The sequence below is a fragment of the Lepus europaeus genome, chromosome 9 (assembly GCF_033115175.1).
Source record: "Lepus europaeus isolate LE1 chromosome 9, mLepTim1.pri, whole genome shotgun sequence".
Classification (NCBI taxonomy): Eukaryota; Metazoa; Chordata; class Mammalia; order Lagomorpha; family Leporidae; genus Lepus; species Lepus europaeus.
The window spans coordinates 21,626,538-21,644,782 of NC_084835.1; the positions used below are offsets into that span (position 1 = coordinate 21,626,538).

Below are 18,245 nucleotides of genomic sequence, written 5' to 3' on the forward strand. Positions count from 1 at the left end.
GCACCCCTAGTGCCCAGCCCAGACTCCTTTAGGAAGCCCCTCTGAAGGTGTGGAAGCTTCCACTCAAACAGGCTGACACTTGCCACCTCTTTTCTCTTCTCTCTGTCTTCAGTGGTGGTGCCTTCATCCCGGGTTGGTCCCCTTGTTGAAAATGCCGCCAACAGCCAACATGATGCCTGCTTGTCGACGCTCAGAGAGCAGGAGCAGGTGGGTCTCAGCTTGGATCAGCTCAGGCTGCTGTGGAGAACTAGGTCAGTGCCCACCTGGAGGCAGGTGGCTGGCACTCGGGAATATGCACGCCCACGTTACAGCAGAGGAAAGTGGGGACACACACTCAGGCACTAGTGATACAACAAAAACTATGACCCCCTACCTGGGGAGTTCCCTGGCACAGCCCATACCTCCCACCCACCCGCAACCCCCAGTCCCCATCAGAAGATAGGAAAAAAGAGTCAGCTCACCGATTTGTTTGCACAAATTTAATGCCTGCCCTCCTGATCGCCCATTCTACAACCTTCTAGGCCACACTTCCCTCTTCCTGGTTACCCAGGGCCCAGTCAGCCACCACACCCCTTTCTGCTGGGACACCAGAGAAGGGCCCCAGCTCCCAGGGCCACTCCTTCCCTGCCCTGACTCTTGGTGAATGTGGACACTTGGCCCGAGTCCATCTGGTGCCATTCAGCAGAGGCTGGGCAGGAAGAGGAAGGGGAAAGCAGTCAGAGGCCCAGCGGGGGCCGCAGCAGCCAGGACAGGAGTAGGAGCCAGGGGGAGGTGCAGGCACCTGAGAGAGTCCCCCTGCTCATCTGCTTCTTGATCCAGCTGGTGTATCTGGTGACACGGGTGTACACACCTGGATTCTGGGCTCTGGCACAGGCCTTCTCCCAGGACAAGACCCCAGCAAGAATCCATCTGCCCTCCACTTCACAAGCCAGCGGCCCCCCGGAGTCACCCTGGACAATGAGAGAGGAGTAATGGAGGCTCTGGGCCCAGATGGGCCCGCTGGGCCCCAGACTGGCTGCCCCTGGAGCTCTTTTCAGATGTGCTGCTCCCGCACAATCTCACCACCAGGAGTCCTCCTTCGCCTCCTCAACTGGGGACCTTCCCCTAGTAGTGGCCAAAACCAAACTGAGAAGGGAAGGAGAACAGACGGCTGCCTGGTGAGGGTGATAGCGAGTGAGGCCAGACCCCTGCCCAGGACTGGCCCCTACCCAAGGACTGTTCCCGCGGGAGAAGCTGCCAGAGCCTCCTGGAAACTCACATAGCACAAGTTTTCCCCATAGTTGGTGGCACAGATCATGTCGCCCAGGACAAGGGGCATGATGCGGGGGTACAAGGACTTCCTGTGGTACATCCGGTCACATCTCTTATTGTCGATGATGAACACCTCGGCCTCTTGCAGCTCTGACGTCAGTGTGGTGTTCACTATGGGTGAGACCAGGAGTGAGTCCCCGCTCGGCCCTGACCTCTGCCCAGTGTCTGGCCAGGCAAGCCATGCCCCCTCTACACTCTTCCGCCTGGTCCTTCCCCCTGCAGTGTTGGCCTGTCGGGCCAGCCCCTCCCCCTCTAAGGCTCCGATGGGGGATCCCCTTCCCTGGAAAGTTTCTGCTACAGAATCAAACTGGTCACCGTCCAAGGTACAGTGCAGCCAGAGGCTGCTGCTTCTCTCCAGACCGAACTCTGTGCTGGCTGCTGGCTGTGGCACCTGACAGGTGCTGGGCCCCTACAGGTGCCCTCAGGCAGCCCCTGTGCCCAGAGCACAGGCCAGGTCTCTCCTAGCATGATCCCAAGATTGCCTGACTGGGTCTTCCCCTCTTTCCTTGTGACTTCCTTCCAGGCAGAGAAAGTGCTTCCAGTACTAAGGGCTTGGCCTGAGACAGCTGTTTGAAGTTAGTCAAGCAAAGGTGTGGAGGAGTGAGTGGGTGAATTTATGAACCCTTGTGCTGAGTATCTGTAAGAGGCTTTGCCAGCATGAACAAGGTGTCCATGGAAACCATGACAACAGTAAACACACTGGGAGTGATCCTAACATACCCAGAGATGACAGTCACAAGCTTCGTGAGAGGTGCCACCAGGGGTCCACCAGGAAAGAGTGCATCCTGTGGGACCGTGCCCCACCCTGTGCCATGCGGCTCACCTGAGAAGCGCTGCTTCACCTGGCTCCAGCCGGTCACCCAGCACTGTGTCCCAACCTTCACGTTGAAGTTGGGTTCCGGGAGGCAGATGGGCTGCACATACTTGCTGAAGGTGACAGGAGTGCGAAGACGGAGCAGGGCAACATCGCCAATGATGAAGGTTCGACCCCAGTACCTGGGGTGCATGATGATGTCCTTCACGGGCACCCAGAGCGCCATGGTAGGAGACACGGGCTGCAGCTTGGAGGAGCCTACCATCACAGAGTACTCCTGGGTGCTGCAGGAGACAGAGTCCCACCTGGTAAACGTCAGGGCCCCCAGCAAAGGGCTCTCCTGCCTCTCTCAAGGACCCTCTTGCTTGTCAGAAGTCCTGCTCAATTTGCTCTGTTGACCCCTGATCTAATCTTGGGGTCTTCAGAGTCAGAGATCTGACTTCCTCCTCATTCGCTGTCGAGTTGAGTCAAGGTAGTCAAGTTGTGCTGTGTGTGCAGGTATACAGGTGTTGGTGTGTGTGTTCTCAGTTGTGCTGTGTGTGCAGGTGCACAGGTGTTGGTGTATGTGTTCTCAGTTGTGTGTACAGGTATACAGGTATTGGTGTATGTGTGTGTTCTCTGTTGTGCTGTGTGTGCAGGTGTACAGGTGTTGGTGTGTGTGTTCTCAGTTGTGTGTATAGGTATACAGGTATTGGTGTATGTGTGTGTTTTCAGTTGTGCTGTGTGTGCAGGTGTACAGGTGTTGGTGTGTGTGTTCTCAGTTGTGCTGTGTGTGCAGGTGTACAGGTGTTGGTGTGTGTGTTCTCAGTTGTGTGTGCCAGTGTACAGGTGTTGGTGTATGTGTTCTCAGTTGTGTGTACAGGTATACAGGTATTGGTGTATGTGTGTGTTCTCTGTCGTGCTGTGTGTGCAGGTGTACAGGTGTTGGTATTATGTGTGTAGCGGCTGGGAAAGGCTCTGAGTTTTCTTGTTGACTACTTAGGATACAGTCTTTGTTGCCTGAGCTCCTGCCCCAGCTCATTCTCTGCCCCCTGTGAGATCCTGAACATGACCTTTCCCTGTTCCAGAGACCCCTTCCTCTTCTCCCCCAGCCCCCTCTCCCCCATGCTGTTTCACAGAGGAAATGAGGATGCTGGCCCATTGTAGCCCTGGGTCTCCAGGCCCTGGACACTTGGCCCACACTCACCCTTGGATGCAGTGGGCAGCAGTCACCACCCAGCTGGAGTCAATAAGGGCCCCTCCACACATGTGCTCATTTTCCATCCGCAGGCTCACCTCCCAGGGCCAATGGCGGGTCTTGGCAAAATCATCTGCCCACCAGGGTTTACCACAATCTTCAGGAACAAAACATATAGGGGAGACGTAGTGATCACATAGGGGAAGATGAGAATGACTGAGACAAAGACTCCATCCAGGGCCAATGTGCACAAGGCTGTAACTCAGGCCTACTCCTATTTCAAAGAGGGGAGATAGAGCGTAGGAGAAAGGCACTGGGCTACACAGAAAGAAACAGGGACAGGGACAAAAAGCATCCAGACAGAGGCTTAGAGGTATGAAAGCAGCAGAGGGAGAGATACTAAGATTCACAGACAGGGGCCAGTGCTGTGGCGTAGCAGGTGAAGCTGCCACCACAGTGCCGGCATCCCATATGGGCGCCAGTACGTGTTCCAGCTGCTCCACTTCTGATCCAGCTCTCTGCTATGGCCTGGGAAAGCAGTAGAAGATGGCCCAAGTCTTTGGGCCCCTGTACTCACAAGGGAGACCTGAAGGAAGCTCCTGGCTCCCAGCTTTGGATCGGCATAGCTCCAGCCATTGTGGCCATCTGGGGAGTGAACCGGCAGATGGAAGAGGAAGATCTCTCTCTCCCCCTCTCTCTCTCCCCCTCTCTCCCTCTCCCCCTCTTGCCTCTTGCCTCTCTGTAACTCTGCCTTTCAAATAAATAAGTAAATCTTTAAAAAAAAAAAAAAAGATTCACAGACTGCACTCAACAAAGAACCTCAAAACAAGGGAGAAATAGAGGAATTCCAAGATGTAGATAACACTTCCTTGGGGCGGGGGTGAGGGGTGGGACGTGGGGAAGTTCCCAAGCTGTGTTCCTGATGAGCTACTTTTGCTGCATCTCTCAGATGCAAAAGGTTTCTGTCCTCTATTCCCACACCACTCGAAGTCTATGAAAGCTTAAGGAGCCCACCCAGCCCTACCCCCCCACACACACATACTCTTAGTCTGCATGGAGTACTAACAGTCCAGGCTAAGAATGAACAGAGAGGCAGAAATTCTAGATAAAATATTAGCCCCATCATTTTTTTAAAAAAAAAACCACATTCCTTGATCATGTAAGGATTTCACCAAGAGTGCAAGGGTGGTTGCACACTGGACAGCATGGCAGAGGGATAGAAGAGGAGGGGCTGGGTACCAGAAGTGTCTACCTTGTAACATGGGTGGTGATCACACAGCAGTGTGATAATTCCTCAAGTCAGATACTTAGAATTTGTGCAGTTTTTACATGCTGACAAAATTTCAACAAAACAACCTACTTTTTAAAAAGAGATTTATTTTATTTTATTTGAAAGGCAGAACTACAGAGCTTCTGGTTCACTTCCCAAATGGCCACAACAGCCAGAGCTGTGCCAATCTGAAGCCAGGAGCCAGAAGTTTCTTCCAGTTCTCCCACGTGGGTGCTGGGGCCCAAGGACTTGGGCCATCTTCTACTGTTTCCCAGACCACAGCAGAGTGGTGGATCAGAAGTGGAGCAGCCAGGTCTCAAACCAGCATCATATGGGATACCGGTACTGCAACCAGCAGCTTTACCCACTATGCCACAGTGCCAGCCGCAAAACAATTTACTTTAAAAATCAACACATAGGGCTGGCACTGTGGCGCAGTGGGTTAAAGCCCCAGCCTTCAGTGCCAGCATCCCACATGGGCGTCGGTTCAAGTTCCAGCTACACCACTTCTGATCCAGCTCTCTGCTATGACCCGGGAAAGTAGCAGAAGACAGCCCAAGTACTCGGGCTACTGTGCCCATGTGGGAGACCTGGAAGAAGCTCCTGGCTCCTGGCTTCAGATCAGTTCAGCTTTGGCTGTTGCGGTCATTTGGGGAGTGAACCAGTGCAATGGAAGACCTGCCTCTATGGTTCTACTTCTCTCTGTAACTCTGTCTTTCAAATAAATAAAATAATTCTTTTAAAAACAACAACAACAACAATACTTCTCTATCCCAGCAGAACCAACTAGAAAATATACTGAAAATGAGATAACATTTTCAGAATAAGGAATTACAAAGTTCAGAAAAATTAACTTATCTAACACTAGACCCAACTCCTGTGGTAATAAAATTAATTCTAATAAAGGGCATAGACAGCAATTGGTAGAGAGGGCCGGTGTTGTGGTACAGTGGATTAAACCACCACCTGCAACATCAGCATTTAATATGAGTACTGGTTCAAGTCCCATATGTTTCACTTTCAATCCAGATCCCTGCTAAGGTGCCTGAGAAAACAACGGAAAATAGCCCAAGTGCTTGGATCCCTGCCACCCACATGGTGACCTGGATGGAGTACTGGGTTCCTGGCTTCAGCCTGGTCCAGCACCAGCTATTGCAGCCACTTCAGGAGTGAGCCAGCAGACGGAAGATCTCTCTTTCACTCTCTGTTTCTTTGTGCGTGTAACTCTGCTTTCAAATACATAAATAAATCTTTTAAAAAAGAAAAAATACATGATTAGCAGAGACACATAATCCTTGTTCTGCAATAGAATGACTGATTTCCCCCAAATTAATCTTTACGTTCATTTTCCAAGTTAGAATTTTTAAGGAACTTGATAAAGCTGACATAAAAAAACAAAGGCCCACGAGTAGCCCAGTCTTTGAAAAAGTAGAGCACAGAGGTAGGGAGGGCCCTTGTCCTGGCAGGCATAAAAATGCAGGCGAAGGCTGTCACAGCAAGAAGTATGTCGTAACAGTACAAGGACAAATGGGTCAACACAAAGGAAGAGAGAGCCCAAGACTGTTCCACACACTACACACAGGAACTTAATGTAAATAAAGGAACCACTACAATCAGTGGGAAAGAAAGGACGTGGAGTAGCTTGCAAAACTGACTCACCGGCCGGTGCTGTGGCTCAATAGGCTAATCCTCCACCTGTGGCGCCAGCACACCAGGTTCTAGTCCCAGTCAGGGTGCCGGATTCTGTCCCAGTTGCCCCTCTTCCAGGCCAGCTCTCTGCTGTGGCCCAGGAGTGCAGTAGAGGATGGCCCAAGTGCTTGGGCCCTGTACCCGCATGGGAGACCAGGAGAAGCACCTGGCTCCTGGCTTCAGATCAGCATGGTGCACCAGCCGCAGCAGCCATTGGAGGGTGAACCAATGGCAAAGGAAGACCTTTCTCTCTCACTGTCCACTCTGCCTGTCAAAAAAAAAAAAAAAAATACCTGACTCACCACAAAAGAAAAAAAAATGATATTCCCTGCTAACACTTGAAGACCTAAGGATTAAAGGTAAAACTAACAAAACCTGTGACATGGGGTGGGAAAGATTCTTGAAACAAAATCTTGAAACACAAACCCTAAAGCATAAAACTAATGAACTTGGGCAAGAGGGATTAAGATGGTAGAGTACGGAGGTAGAAGATAGTTCAAAAAAGTGGAGAGTGCAGTCTCAGGGAAGTTAGGTACAAAACAGCAGAGGAAACTCTACACAAATTGGAAGAATGCAGTGAACCTACCTGGAGGCTGAGGATGCACACAACTTAGGATCCCAGCAGCCGAGAGCCTCCATACCACCGTTGGAGAGTGAGGTTAAGACCAGACTGCAGCAGCCCAAGCCACTGGGAAAAAGCTGCAGGAAAAGCCTAGAGGGAATCTGGCTTGGAACCCCGTGGGGGATAGTGTACCCACCAAACTAGAGGACAAAAAACAAACAAAGCATGGGCATGTTTTCTCTCTCCTCAATCACCCTGAAAAGGTGTCCTGTAACAAGCTGACAGAGAGCAGGTGCCATTTTGGCCATACGTTACAGCTGCACCAGCTTGTGTCTGCACCCAGCAACCAGCCAAGAAGAAACTCCTGAGTCTGGTGGGGAGAAGAGATGGGGGGCTGGGTACTCATGACTGTGGGAGGCTTGTGTGCTGGGACTGTGAAAATACTGAGACTGCATGGGAGAACTCAGGATGTGGCTGGGACTTTGGGCAGTCACTGTGGGAGGCTCCACACGATCAGGGCTCCTTGGTTGCCTGGTAAGGGACATTGCTGGAGGATCTGAGCTTACACTGGGGACTGCACAGATCCTTTGTATGTCCTTGTGGCACAGCAGACAAATAATATACTCACTGGGGCTAGTGCCCAGGCACTTATCTCCTTTGAGGAGAGGAGCTCAGCTGAGTCTATGCCAACAGACAAGAAGAAACCTACCCTCTGATTTAAAAAAAAGGAAATTTACCATGCCAAACCTGGGTGTGTCACCTTAGATATGCCTTTTACACTGGAGCACTGAACAGAGCTCCCTGGCCACATCCACTACACACCTCTAGATATTCCCTGAAAGCAGACACTCCACTAATCCAATCAGACATAGTCCAAAGATAAAAGCCACCACAGCGAAAAAAACAAAGAAGCAAATGAGAATCTCCACAAATGCCAAGTAACAAATGCACCAATTCAGGAAACAACAATAAGGAAGACAACATGATACCCCCAAAAAACACAACACTTCAACACTAGATTGTGAAAATGAGATTGAAGAAATGCCAGAAATGGAATTCAAAAAATTGATCATAGGATTACTTAAAAATAATCAGAAACAAATGCACAAACTAATGAAATCCATACATGACATGAAAGAAAATTTTTCCTATGAAATTGAGGTTTTAAAGAGAAATCAAAATCAAATCTTGGAAATTAAGAATTCAATAGAACAAATAAAAAATACAGTGGAAAGCCATAACAACAGAATTGGTGAAGCAGAAGAAAGAATATAAGAAAGAGGCCGGCGCCGTGGCTCAACAGGCTAATCCTCCGCCTTGTGGCGCCGGCACACCGGGTTCTAGTCCCGGTCGGGGCACCGATCCTGTCCCGGTTGCCCCTCTTCCAGGCCAGCTCTCTGCTGTGGCCAGGGAGTGCAGTGGAGGATGGCCCAAGTGTTTGGGCTCTGCACCCCATGGGAGACCAGGATAAGCACCTGGTTCCTGCCATCGGAACAGCGCGGTGCACCGGCCGCAGCGCGCTACCGCGGCGGCCATTAGAGGGTGAACCAACGGCAAAGGAAAACCTTTCTCTCTGTCTCTCTCTCTCTCTCTCACTGTCCACTCTGCCTGTCAAAAATAAAAAAAAAAAAGTAAAAAAAAAAAAGAATATAAGAAAGAAGAAAGAATAGAAGACAAAGCACAGAAAATTATACAGTCAGACCAAACACAAGAAGGAATTAGAAAACTAAAAAACACTGTTGGTAATCTACAGGATACTACCAAATGACCCGGCACATGGGTTCTAGATGTTCCTGAAGGTATGGTGGAAAGAGAAAAAGGAATAGAAGGCCTGTTCAGTGAAATAATAACAGAAAAATTTCCCCAACTTGGAGAAAGAAAGGGACATCCAAGTACAGGAAGCACACAGAAGCCCTCATAGATATGACCAGAAAATATCTTTACCACGATATATTATAATTAAAGTCTCCACAGTAACACACAAAGAAAAAGATTCTAAAATGTGCACGAGAAAAACACCAGATTACATTCAGAAGAGCACCAATTAGACTCACAGTGGACTTCTCATCAGAAACCCTACAAGCCAGGAGAGAATGGCGAGATATATTCCAAGTCTTAAGAGAAAAAAACTGTCAATCCAGAATACCATGCCCTGCACAGCTCTCATTTATGAATGAAGGTGAAATGAAGACCTTCCATGACAAACAGAAACTGAAAGAATGTGTCACCATCTGTCCAGCCCTGCAGAAGATGCTAAGGATGTGCTGCACATAGAAACACAGAAACATGGTCATCACTATGGAAGAAGGTAAGGAAGAAAATCTCCCAGGTAAAGTAAAAGGAAATCCAAAGGAAAAAATAGGATTATTTCTGGGAAAATGGCAGGGCAAAGTCGTTACTTATCAGTAGTCACCTTGAATGTAAATGGCCTTAACTCTCCAGTTAAAAGATACAGACTGGCTGAATGGATTAAAAAACAAAACCCATATATTTGCTGCCTACAAGGATGCATCTCACCAACAAAGATGCACACAGACTGAAAGTGAAAGACAGAAAAAGATATTCCATGCTAAGAAAAAACAAAAAAGAGCTGGTGTACCCATCCTAATATCAGACAAAATAGACTAACACAAAAACTGTTAAAAGAGACAAAGAAGGACCTATGTAATGATTTTAAGGGATCAATTCAATAGGAAGATATAACTATTATAAACATATATGCACCTAATTACAGGGCACCTGGCCATTTAAAAGAAATGTTAAGAGATCTAAAGGGAGACATAGACTCAAATATAATAGTAATGAGGGATTTCAATAACCCACTTTCAGCTATGGACAGATCAACCAGACAGAAAATCATCAAGGAAACAGCAGAGTTAATCAACACTATAGACCAAACGGACCTAACAGATATCTACAGAAATTTTCATCCTATAGTTGCAGAATACATATTCTTCTAACCTTGCATGGAAACTTCTCTAGGATTGACCACATGCTAGGCCATAAAACAAGTCTCAGCAAATTAAAAATAAATCATACCTAATGCATCTTCTCAGACCACAATGCAATAAAGCTAGAAATCAGCAACTCAGGAATATCTAGAATATATGCAAACACATGGAGACTGAACAAGATGCTCTTGAATGAACAGCTTGTCATAGAAGAAATCAAAATAGAAATCAAAAAATTTCTGGAAACAAACGAAGATGACAATACAACATATCAAAACTTATAAGATACAGCAAAAGCAGTGTTAAGAGGTAGGCTTATAGAAATTGGTGCCTACATCAAGAAATTGGAAAGGAACCAAATAAATGAGCTATCAATGCATCTCAAGGATCTAGAAAACCTAAAAGAAGTGGATATATTCCTGAACACATACAACCTACCTAAATTAAGCCAGGAAGACACAGAAAACCTAAACAGACCCATTATCAAGACAGAAATTGAATCAGTAATAAAGACCCTCCCAACTAAGAAAAGCCCAGGTCTAGATGGCTAGTCCTGCTAGTCACTGCTGAATTCTACTAGACATTTAAAAAACTAACTCCACTTCTTCTCAAGTTACTCAAAACAATTGAAAGGGAGGGAATCCTCCCAGCATCACCTTAATTCCTAAACCCGGAAAAGACACAACAGAGAAAGAGAACTGCAGACCAATTTCCCTAATAAACATAGACAAAAAAATCCCCAACAAAATTCTGGCCAATTGAATCCATTAACGTATCAGAAAGATAATTCAGCTGGACCACGTGGGATCTATCCCTGGTATGCGAGGGTGGTTCAACATTTACAAATCAATGTGATACATCACATTAACAAATTGAAGAACAAAAACCATATGATTATCTCAATAGATACAGAGAAAGTATTTGATAAAATACAACACCCTTTCATGATGAAAACTAAGCAAATTGGGTATAGAAGGAACAGTCTTCAACACAATCAAGGCAATTTATGACAAACACACGGCCAGCATCCTACTGAATGGGGAAAAGTTGGAAGCATTCCCACTGAGATCCAGAATCAGACAAGGATGCCCACTTTTGCCATTACTATTCAGTGTAGTCTTGGAAGTTTTAGATGGAGCCATTAGGCAAGAAAAAGAAATCAAAGGGATTCAAATTGGGAAAGAGGAAGTCAAATTATTCCTATTTGCAGATGACATGATTCTATATATAGGGAATCCAAAAGACTCCACCAAGAGACTATTGGAACTCATAGAAGAGTTTGGTAAAGTAGCAGAATATAAAATCAATACACAAAAATCAATAGCCTTTGTATACATAGACACTGCCACAGCTGAGAAAGAACTTCTAAGATCAATCCCATTCACAATATCTACCAAAAAAATCAAATATTTTAGAATAAATTTAACCAAGAATGTCAAAGAGCTCTATGATGAGAATTATAAAACATTAAAGAAAAATAGAAAGATACAAAAAAATGCAAAAATCTTCCATGTTCATGGATTGAAAGAATCAATATCATCAAAATGTCCATTCTTCTGAAAGCAATTTACAGATTCAATGTGATACCAATCAAAATACCAAGGGCATTCTTCTCAGATATGGAAAAAATTATGCTGAAATTCATATAGAAACACAGGAGACCCCGAATAGATAAAGCAACCTTATATAACAAAAACAAAGCTGGAGGGATCACAATACCAGATTTCAAGACATACTACAAGACAGTTATAATCAAAACAGCCAGATACTGGTACAAAAACAGATGGATAGACCAATGGAACAGAATAGAAATGCCAGAAATCAATCAAACATCTACATCAAACTTACACTTGACCAAGGAGGTAAAACTAATCCCTGGAGCAAGGACAGTCTCTTCAACAAATGGTGTGGGGAAACTGGATTTCCATATGCAGAAGTATGAAGCAAGACCCTTACCTTACACCTTACACAAAAATCCATTCAAAATGGATTAAAGACCTAAATCCACGACCCAATACCATCAAATTATTAGAGAACATTGGGGAAACCTTGCAAGACATTGGCACAGGCAAAGAGTTCTTGGAAATGATCCCAGAGGCACAGGCAATCAAAGCCAAAATTAACAAATGGGATTACAATAACTTGAGAAGCTTCTGTACTGCAAAAGAAACACTCAGGAAATGAAGAGGCAATCAACAGAATGGGAGAAATTATTTGCAAACAATGCAATTGATAAAGGATTAATAACCAGAATATATAAACAGATCAAGAAATTCCACAACAAAACAAACAACCCAGGGGCCGGCGCTGTGGCGCAGTAGGTTAATCCTCCGCCTGAGGTGCTGGCATCCCATATGGGCGCCCAGTTCTAGTCCCGGCTGTTCCTCTTCTCATCCAGCTCTCTGCTATGGCTTGGGAAAGCAGTAGAAAAAGGCCCAAGTGCTTGGGCCCCTGCAAAGAAGCACCTGGCTCCTGGCTTCAGATCAGCGCAGCTCCAGCCGTTGCAGCCATTTGGGGAGTGAACCAACGGAAGGAAGACCTTTCTCTCTGTCTCTCCCACTCACTGTCTTTAATTCTATGTCTCAAATAAACAAACAAATCTTAAAAAAAAAACCACACACACAATGAGGTTTCACCTCACCCCAGTTAGAATGGCTTTCATACAGAAATCAACAAACAACAAATGCTGGTGAGGAAGTGGGGGAAAAGGTACCCTAATCTGCTGTTGCTGGGAATGCAAACTGGTAAAACCACTATGGAAATCAGTTTGAAGATACTTCATAAATCTGAATGTAGATATACCATATGGCCCAGCCATCCCACTCCTGGGAATTTACCCAAAGGAAATGAAATCAGCAAATAAAAGAGTTCTCTGCACCCCCATGTTTACTGAAGCTCAGTTCACAATAGCTAAGACATGGAATCAACCTAAATGCCCATTAACTGAAGACTGGATAAAGAAATTACAGGATATGTACTCTATGGAATACTACACAGTGGTAAAAAAAAAAATGAAATCTGGTCATTTGCAACAAAATCGATGAATCTGGGAAACATTGTACTTAGTGAAATAAGCCAGTCCCAAAGGGACAAATATCAAATGTTCTCCCTGATCTGTGATAACTAATAGAGCACCTGAAAGGAAATCTGTAGGAGTGAAATTGACACTTTGAGAAGCAATGACTTGAACAGCACTTGTCTTGACTGTCAAGGAACAGTTTTTTTTTTTCTTAATGGAGAATGGGACTGGGAATGGGAGAGGGAGGAGGAGGTGGGGTGAGAGTAGGGGCGGGAGGATGGGTATTGTGGGAAGAATCACTATATTTCTAAAGTTGTACTTTTAAATTTGTACTCATTAAATAAAAGTTTTCTTTGGGGGAAAAAAAAACTGATGAACTTGGCTACATGCAAATCAAGGAGTTCTGACCCCAGGAACAAAGTCAACGGAGGACAGACTGGAAGGTGACATTCACAATAACGAAAATTAATGGAATACTTTACTAGAGGCATAATAAGGAACTCTAAGGAATCAAAAAGAAAAAAGAGTAGCCAAGACAGAAAGCATAGCACAGGCACTTTATCAGTGGGGGAAACTCAAGAGGCCACCAGCACAGTGAGATGCACTCAGGCTCACCAACGATGAAAAAGTTTAAATTAAATCAATAAGTCATATTCTACCTATTAGACTGGCAAACAGAAAATCTGGATCAAGAGTTGGTAGGTCTGTGGCAACATAGTCAACTTCACACATCATCAGAAGTTTGGGGAGCTGGCCAAATTATCCAAGATGGATAGCAGATAAAATTATGGTATTAACATAAAATTTGGGATTTTTTTTTCAAGGTTTATTTTTGTTTGAGATTGCAGAATATCAGAGAGAGGTTATTTCCATCCACTGATTCACTTCCCAAAAGGACACGATGACCAGGGCGGGGCCAGGCTGAAGCCAAGAGCCTGGAACTCCATCCAGATCTCCCATGGGCGTGGCAGGGGTCCAAGTACTTGAGCCATCTTCTGCTGCCTTCTCAAGCTCATCAGCAGGGAGCTGGAGTGGAAGCAGACTCCCAGGACTCAAAAGAGCACTCTAATGTGGGATGCCGGCATCACAAGCAACAGCTTAACCTGCTGACCCCATCAGAGTAAACTTTTTTTTTTTTTTTTTTTTGACAGGCAGAGTGGACAGTGAGAGAGAGAGACAGAGAGAAAGGTCCTCCTTTGCCGTTGGTTCACCCTCCAGAGCTGATCCAAAGGCAGGAGCCAGGTGCTTCTCCTGGTCTCCCATGTGTGCAGAGCCCAAGCACTTGGGCCATCCTCCACTGCACTCCCGGGCCACAGCAGAGAGCTGGCCTGGAAGAGGGGCAACCGGGACAGAATCCGGTGCCCTGACCGGGACTAGAATCCGGTGTGCCGGCACCACTAGGCAGAGGATTAGCCTGTTGAGCCACGGTGCCGGCCAATCAGTGTAAACTTTTAAAGATGACTAGTAGACTATTTTCAGAAAATATATATCAAGGCCGGCGCCGTGGCTTAACAGGCTAATCCTCCGCCTTGCGGCACCGGCACACCGGGTTCTAGTCCCGATTGGGGCGCCAGATTCTATCCCGGTTGCCTCTCTTCCAGGCCAGCTCTCTGCTATGGCCCGGGAAGGCAGTGGAGGATGGCCCAGGTCCTTGGGCCCTGCACCTGCATGGGAGACCAGGAGAGGCACCTGGCTCCTGGCTTCGGATCAGCGCGATGCGCCGGCCGCAGCAGCCATTGGAGGGTGAACCAGCGGTAAAAAGGGAGACCTTTCTCTCTCTCTCTCTCTCTCTCATTATCCACTCTGCCTGTCAAAAAAAAAAAAAAAAAAAAAGAAAAGAAAAGAAAAAAGAAAATATATATCAAAATATTCAGTCATAAACAGACATGTTATACATACTGTCCACTGACTCTGGAAAAAAAATACGTGTATGAGTTGTTTGTACGACTTGTATTTTTGCAGTGTTTTGTACTTTTAAAATTATTTCTAAATGAAAGTTTTAATGGGGCTGAATGAAAGAGGAAACAGATTTAGAATACACCCAATTTACACACATTTAAAAACATATGCATACCAAACAGCAACATGCATTCTTACCAAAACACAAACAGCATGGTCCACACTGAACACAGCAGAAAGGCTGGGGTGGGGGAGGGAAAAGGGAAAGAGGAGTGGGGCATGGACAGATGCAGGAATGACTAACTTAATCACACAATCAATAATGCATCTGAGTAAGGGCCTGGTAGGACCTGTGACAACACAGGGCCACGAACCAAAGAACAGGAGCAACCTGGCCCTGGGATCTAAAGAAAAACAGGCAACCCAAGAGCCAGGCTCTGCAGACCCTGCCACAGGCCTGGGAGGCTCCAGCTGCATCTGAACAGTTCAGGGCCCCGAAGGCGTGGAAAGGCTCTGCGGCAGCCCCTAATGGGGTGCAGGGTGGGCTGAATTTGCACCTGCTTTGCATTCCCACAGGAGGCCCAGATACACCTCCTCTGGACTCTTAACATCTCTAGTCCTGGCAGCCACAAGCTGTCCTTCAGAAAACAGAGCCTGAGATTAACTCTGCTCCCACAGACCCAGAAACACTGTCTATGTGATCCTGTTCAGGACAGATCCCCCCAGGAACTGAGGCTCCTCCCACAGCAGGGGCTCACCTGACCCACCTCGTCTGGTGCTGTCCTCTGTGTAACCTGGAAGAGAAAACAGGGGCAGAGGTGAAGCACCAGCTTGTGAGAGGATGACAGTGAGGAGAGGTACATTTTTCTTTAATCAGTTAGTTCACTCATTCACTAAATATTTCCTAATCTCCCATTCGCTTCCCAGCCTGAGGCCAGAGGGGCATCAGACACAGCCCGCCATACCCTGTACAGAGGAGGAGACAGACGTAAATACATGATCATCTGCAAATCAGAGCAGGTGCAGACACACAACCATCTCAGGTCAATGCAGGAAGAGGGCCACTGGTATCCAGTATGTCCCATAGAGGTGGCAGACGGAAGAGACTTTTGAGCCAGGTCTTACAGATGAGGTTAAAGAGGAATGAAAAGTGATCATGACATTCTTTAAAGAAGAAACATACATCCTGGTGTATGCCAGAGAACCAGAGGACAAAGGCAAGGCCATGGCGGCAAGAGATGATACCATGGGAGCAGAGTCAGGGGTCCAACGTGAGAGCCTGCGAGCCAGCCGAGGTCCGAGAGGGTTAGGCGGTATCGTGATGGTGGTAAGACGGAGGCAGTGAGCTCCTGACTGAAGCTCTGCGGAGCCACAGCAAGAACGGAGTCTGAATGAAGAAGCGGCTATGAGAACGGATGTGATGAGCCACCAAGATTTAGGGACGGGAGTGGGTTCAGGATGAGATCTCAGTTTCCGGTTTTGGAGAAGGGTGGCTCCCACCCACTGAGGTGGGAGGACCGGGTTGGGGAAGCCAGTCTGTAGGAAGATGACCACCTCTGCTGTGGACGCCCAGGAGGTGTTTCCAGGTGGTTCGAGTGGAGATGACGGGCAGGCGGCTGCACACGCAGACATGCTGGGTTATGCGGCACCACCCCACAAATGGCAGCAGAGCGCCCAGGGCCAGCGACCTCCCCCATGGAGCAGTGAAGAGAGAAGCAGCAGACGCCCACAGGCTCCTTAGGGAATATCAACAGGGCAGGCTGGACAGTGCAGGGCTGAGGGGAGAGAGGGAGTCACCCCCCCCAGGCAGAGAAAACCTGAAAATGACAGAGCAAGTAGTAGTGGGAAGGCCAAGGCCCCCAAGGGCAGACACACAGCAGGAAAAGGCTAAGATTTAAGTGGGAATGGAAGCTCAGGTGGAACTCTTCTTTTGAGAAGGCCTGCAGCCAGGGGAGGGAAAGAGGGGGAACAGATGTATGAGAGAGGGTCCCACACTCCAGGGCACCGCGCAGTGGGCTGGCCCTGCACAGCAGCCTGCTCACTTCGGTTCCTGAAAAGCAGGGGACAACGGGTTGCGGAGAGCTGGAGAACACGGCACCCTGAGGGCCTGCAGTTTCTGATCCAACTTGGCCCCTGCTAGGAAGCCAACTGAGTTGGAATAGAGGCTCTGGGAAGAGGACGAATTTGAGAATGGTCCTTTAAGGGATGGAGATCAAGAATTTGCCTGGGCCGAGCTGCTTGCCCCAGTGTGGGGTCTCTAGTGGGGCCTGGCTAGAGGCTGCAGTGGAGACGGGAACTGGCGAGGCTGAGCCACTAGTCACGCCGTCGTGGGGACTGGCAGGCCAAGGCAGTGGCAGTGTGCAGGGAGCGCTGGTCCGCTCGCGTCCCCAGGGGGCAGTCGGGCGGCTGTGCCGGAGGGGAGGAGGCCGGAGAGGGCCAGAGCCTTGGTGAGATAGTGGGAGAGGGCAGTAGAGGACAAGCGACCGTGGTGTGGGCCACACAGGTCCTGGGGGCGGCGCAGGGCTGAGTGGGCGAAGCGGCCTGGCAGACGGAAGAGGCCCGGCTGAGGCGTCGCCCTCCTCACCCGAGATCAGGGGCGGCGCCGAGAGCAGCAGCAGAAGCAGCATGACCCGGCGGCAGACGACCCAGCGCCTCGAGGGCCCAGACCCAGTGCCCACATTGCGCAGCGCGGCGGCGGCCATGAGGCCTGGAGCTGGCATGATGGCGTCGGAGCACGTGACCTCGCCCACACGTGACCAGGCGGCCGCCGAGCCTCGCGGACACCCCTGCGCTTACACGGGTACGTCCCGCGCACCTCCCAGTCGCGAATCTTCAAGCTGACCTTGGAGCCCCGGGCACTGTGGTGACTGCCGCGGTCGTTGGCCCCATGAAAGCACCCCGAGTCTCCCCTAACTTTCAGGACCAGGCCAGATCCCCGGGCCTGGGCCACAGAAGCAATACTCGAGCTGCATTTAAGGTTAAACCCAGGACGCGAGCTGAGAAGAGCCGCCTTCTTCCGCCGACTACCAAGAAGATCAGAGCAACGGAGAGAGGTGGTGACGGCCCGGCGGAGGGCTCTAGCAGGTTGCTTTGCAGACGGACGCTGTCTGCGGAGCCGCTGGGCATTAGACACTGGGAGGGGAGCACCACGAAGCGTGCTTCCCTGGTCTAGTGTGGGTGTCACGCTTACCCCTAGGGGACCACGTTCCCCGGCTGCGGGGGTCAACATGAGAGGAGCAGAGTGCCACTTCTTCCCTCCCTCCCTCCCCCCAGTGCCTTGCTTACTGCAAAGCCTTGGGTCTCAACACGAGGGCCCCAGACACCAGCAGCACAAGGGAACTTACTGGAAATGCGCATTAACTGTTTTAAGCACTCGGAGGATGGCAGGCAGGCAAAGCCCGAACCACGGGCTAGGAATGGAACCAGACATGGAGAAGAGCTACCTGCTGACCAAGAACACCTTTCTGTGATGTTCGAGTAAAAAGAATTGTTAAACTTGGGGCCTGGTAAAGCCTCCGCCTGCAGTGCCGGCCTCCCATATGGGTGCAGGCTG

At 48.4% G+C, this 18,245-nt stretch overlaps 1 protein-coding gene across 1 annotated transcript; it reads right to left on the minus strand.

Moving 5' to 3' along the window:
- Nucleotides 1–716: 716 nt before the first annotated feature.
- LOC133766222 (putative serine protease 45) lies at nucleotides 717–17,412 on the minus strand. Its single transcript, XM_062199943.1, has 6 exons — nucleotides 17,277–17,412; nucleotides 15,460–15,486; nucleotides 3,312–3,459; nucleotides 2,135–2,409; nucleotides 1,259–1,422; nucleotides 717–950 (listed from the first exon to the last, which is right to left on the minus strand). The coding sequence occupies exons 1-6, from the start codon at nucleotides 17,410–17,412 to the stop codon at nucleotides 717–719; spliced, it is 984 nt and encodes a 327-aa protein (XP_062055927.1).
- Between the last annotated feature and the right edge of the window lie 833 nt (nucleotides 17,413–18,245).

Bases quoted from the DNA above. Each gene is read 5' to 3' on its own strand.
- LOC133766222 (XM_062199943.1), bottom strand. From the start codon at position 17,412: ATGCCAGCTCCAGGCCTCATGGCCGCCGCCGCGCTGCGCAATGTGGGC. The intron at 15,487-17,276 runs GTGAGGAGGGCG...TTTCTCTTCCAG, and splicing joins GGCGCCGCCCCTGATCTCGG to GTTACACAGAGGACAGCACC. The intron at 2,410-3,311 runs GTGAGTGTGGGC...TGTCTCCTGCAG, and splicing joins GCTGCCCACTGCATCCAAGG to CACCCAGGAGTACTCTGTGA.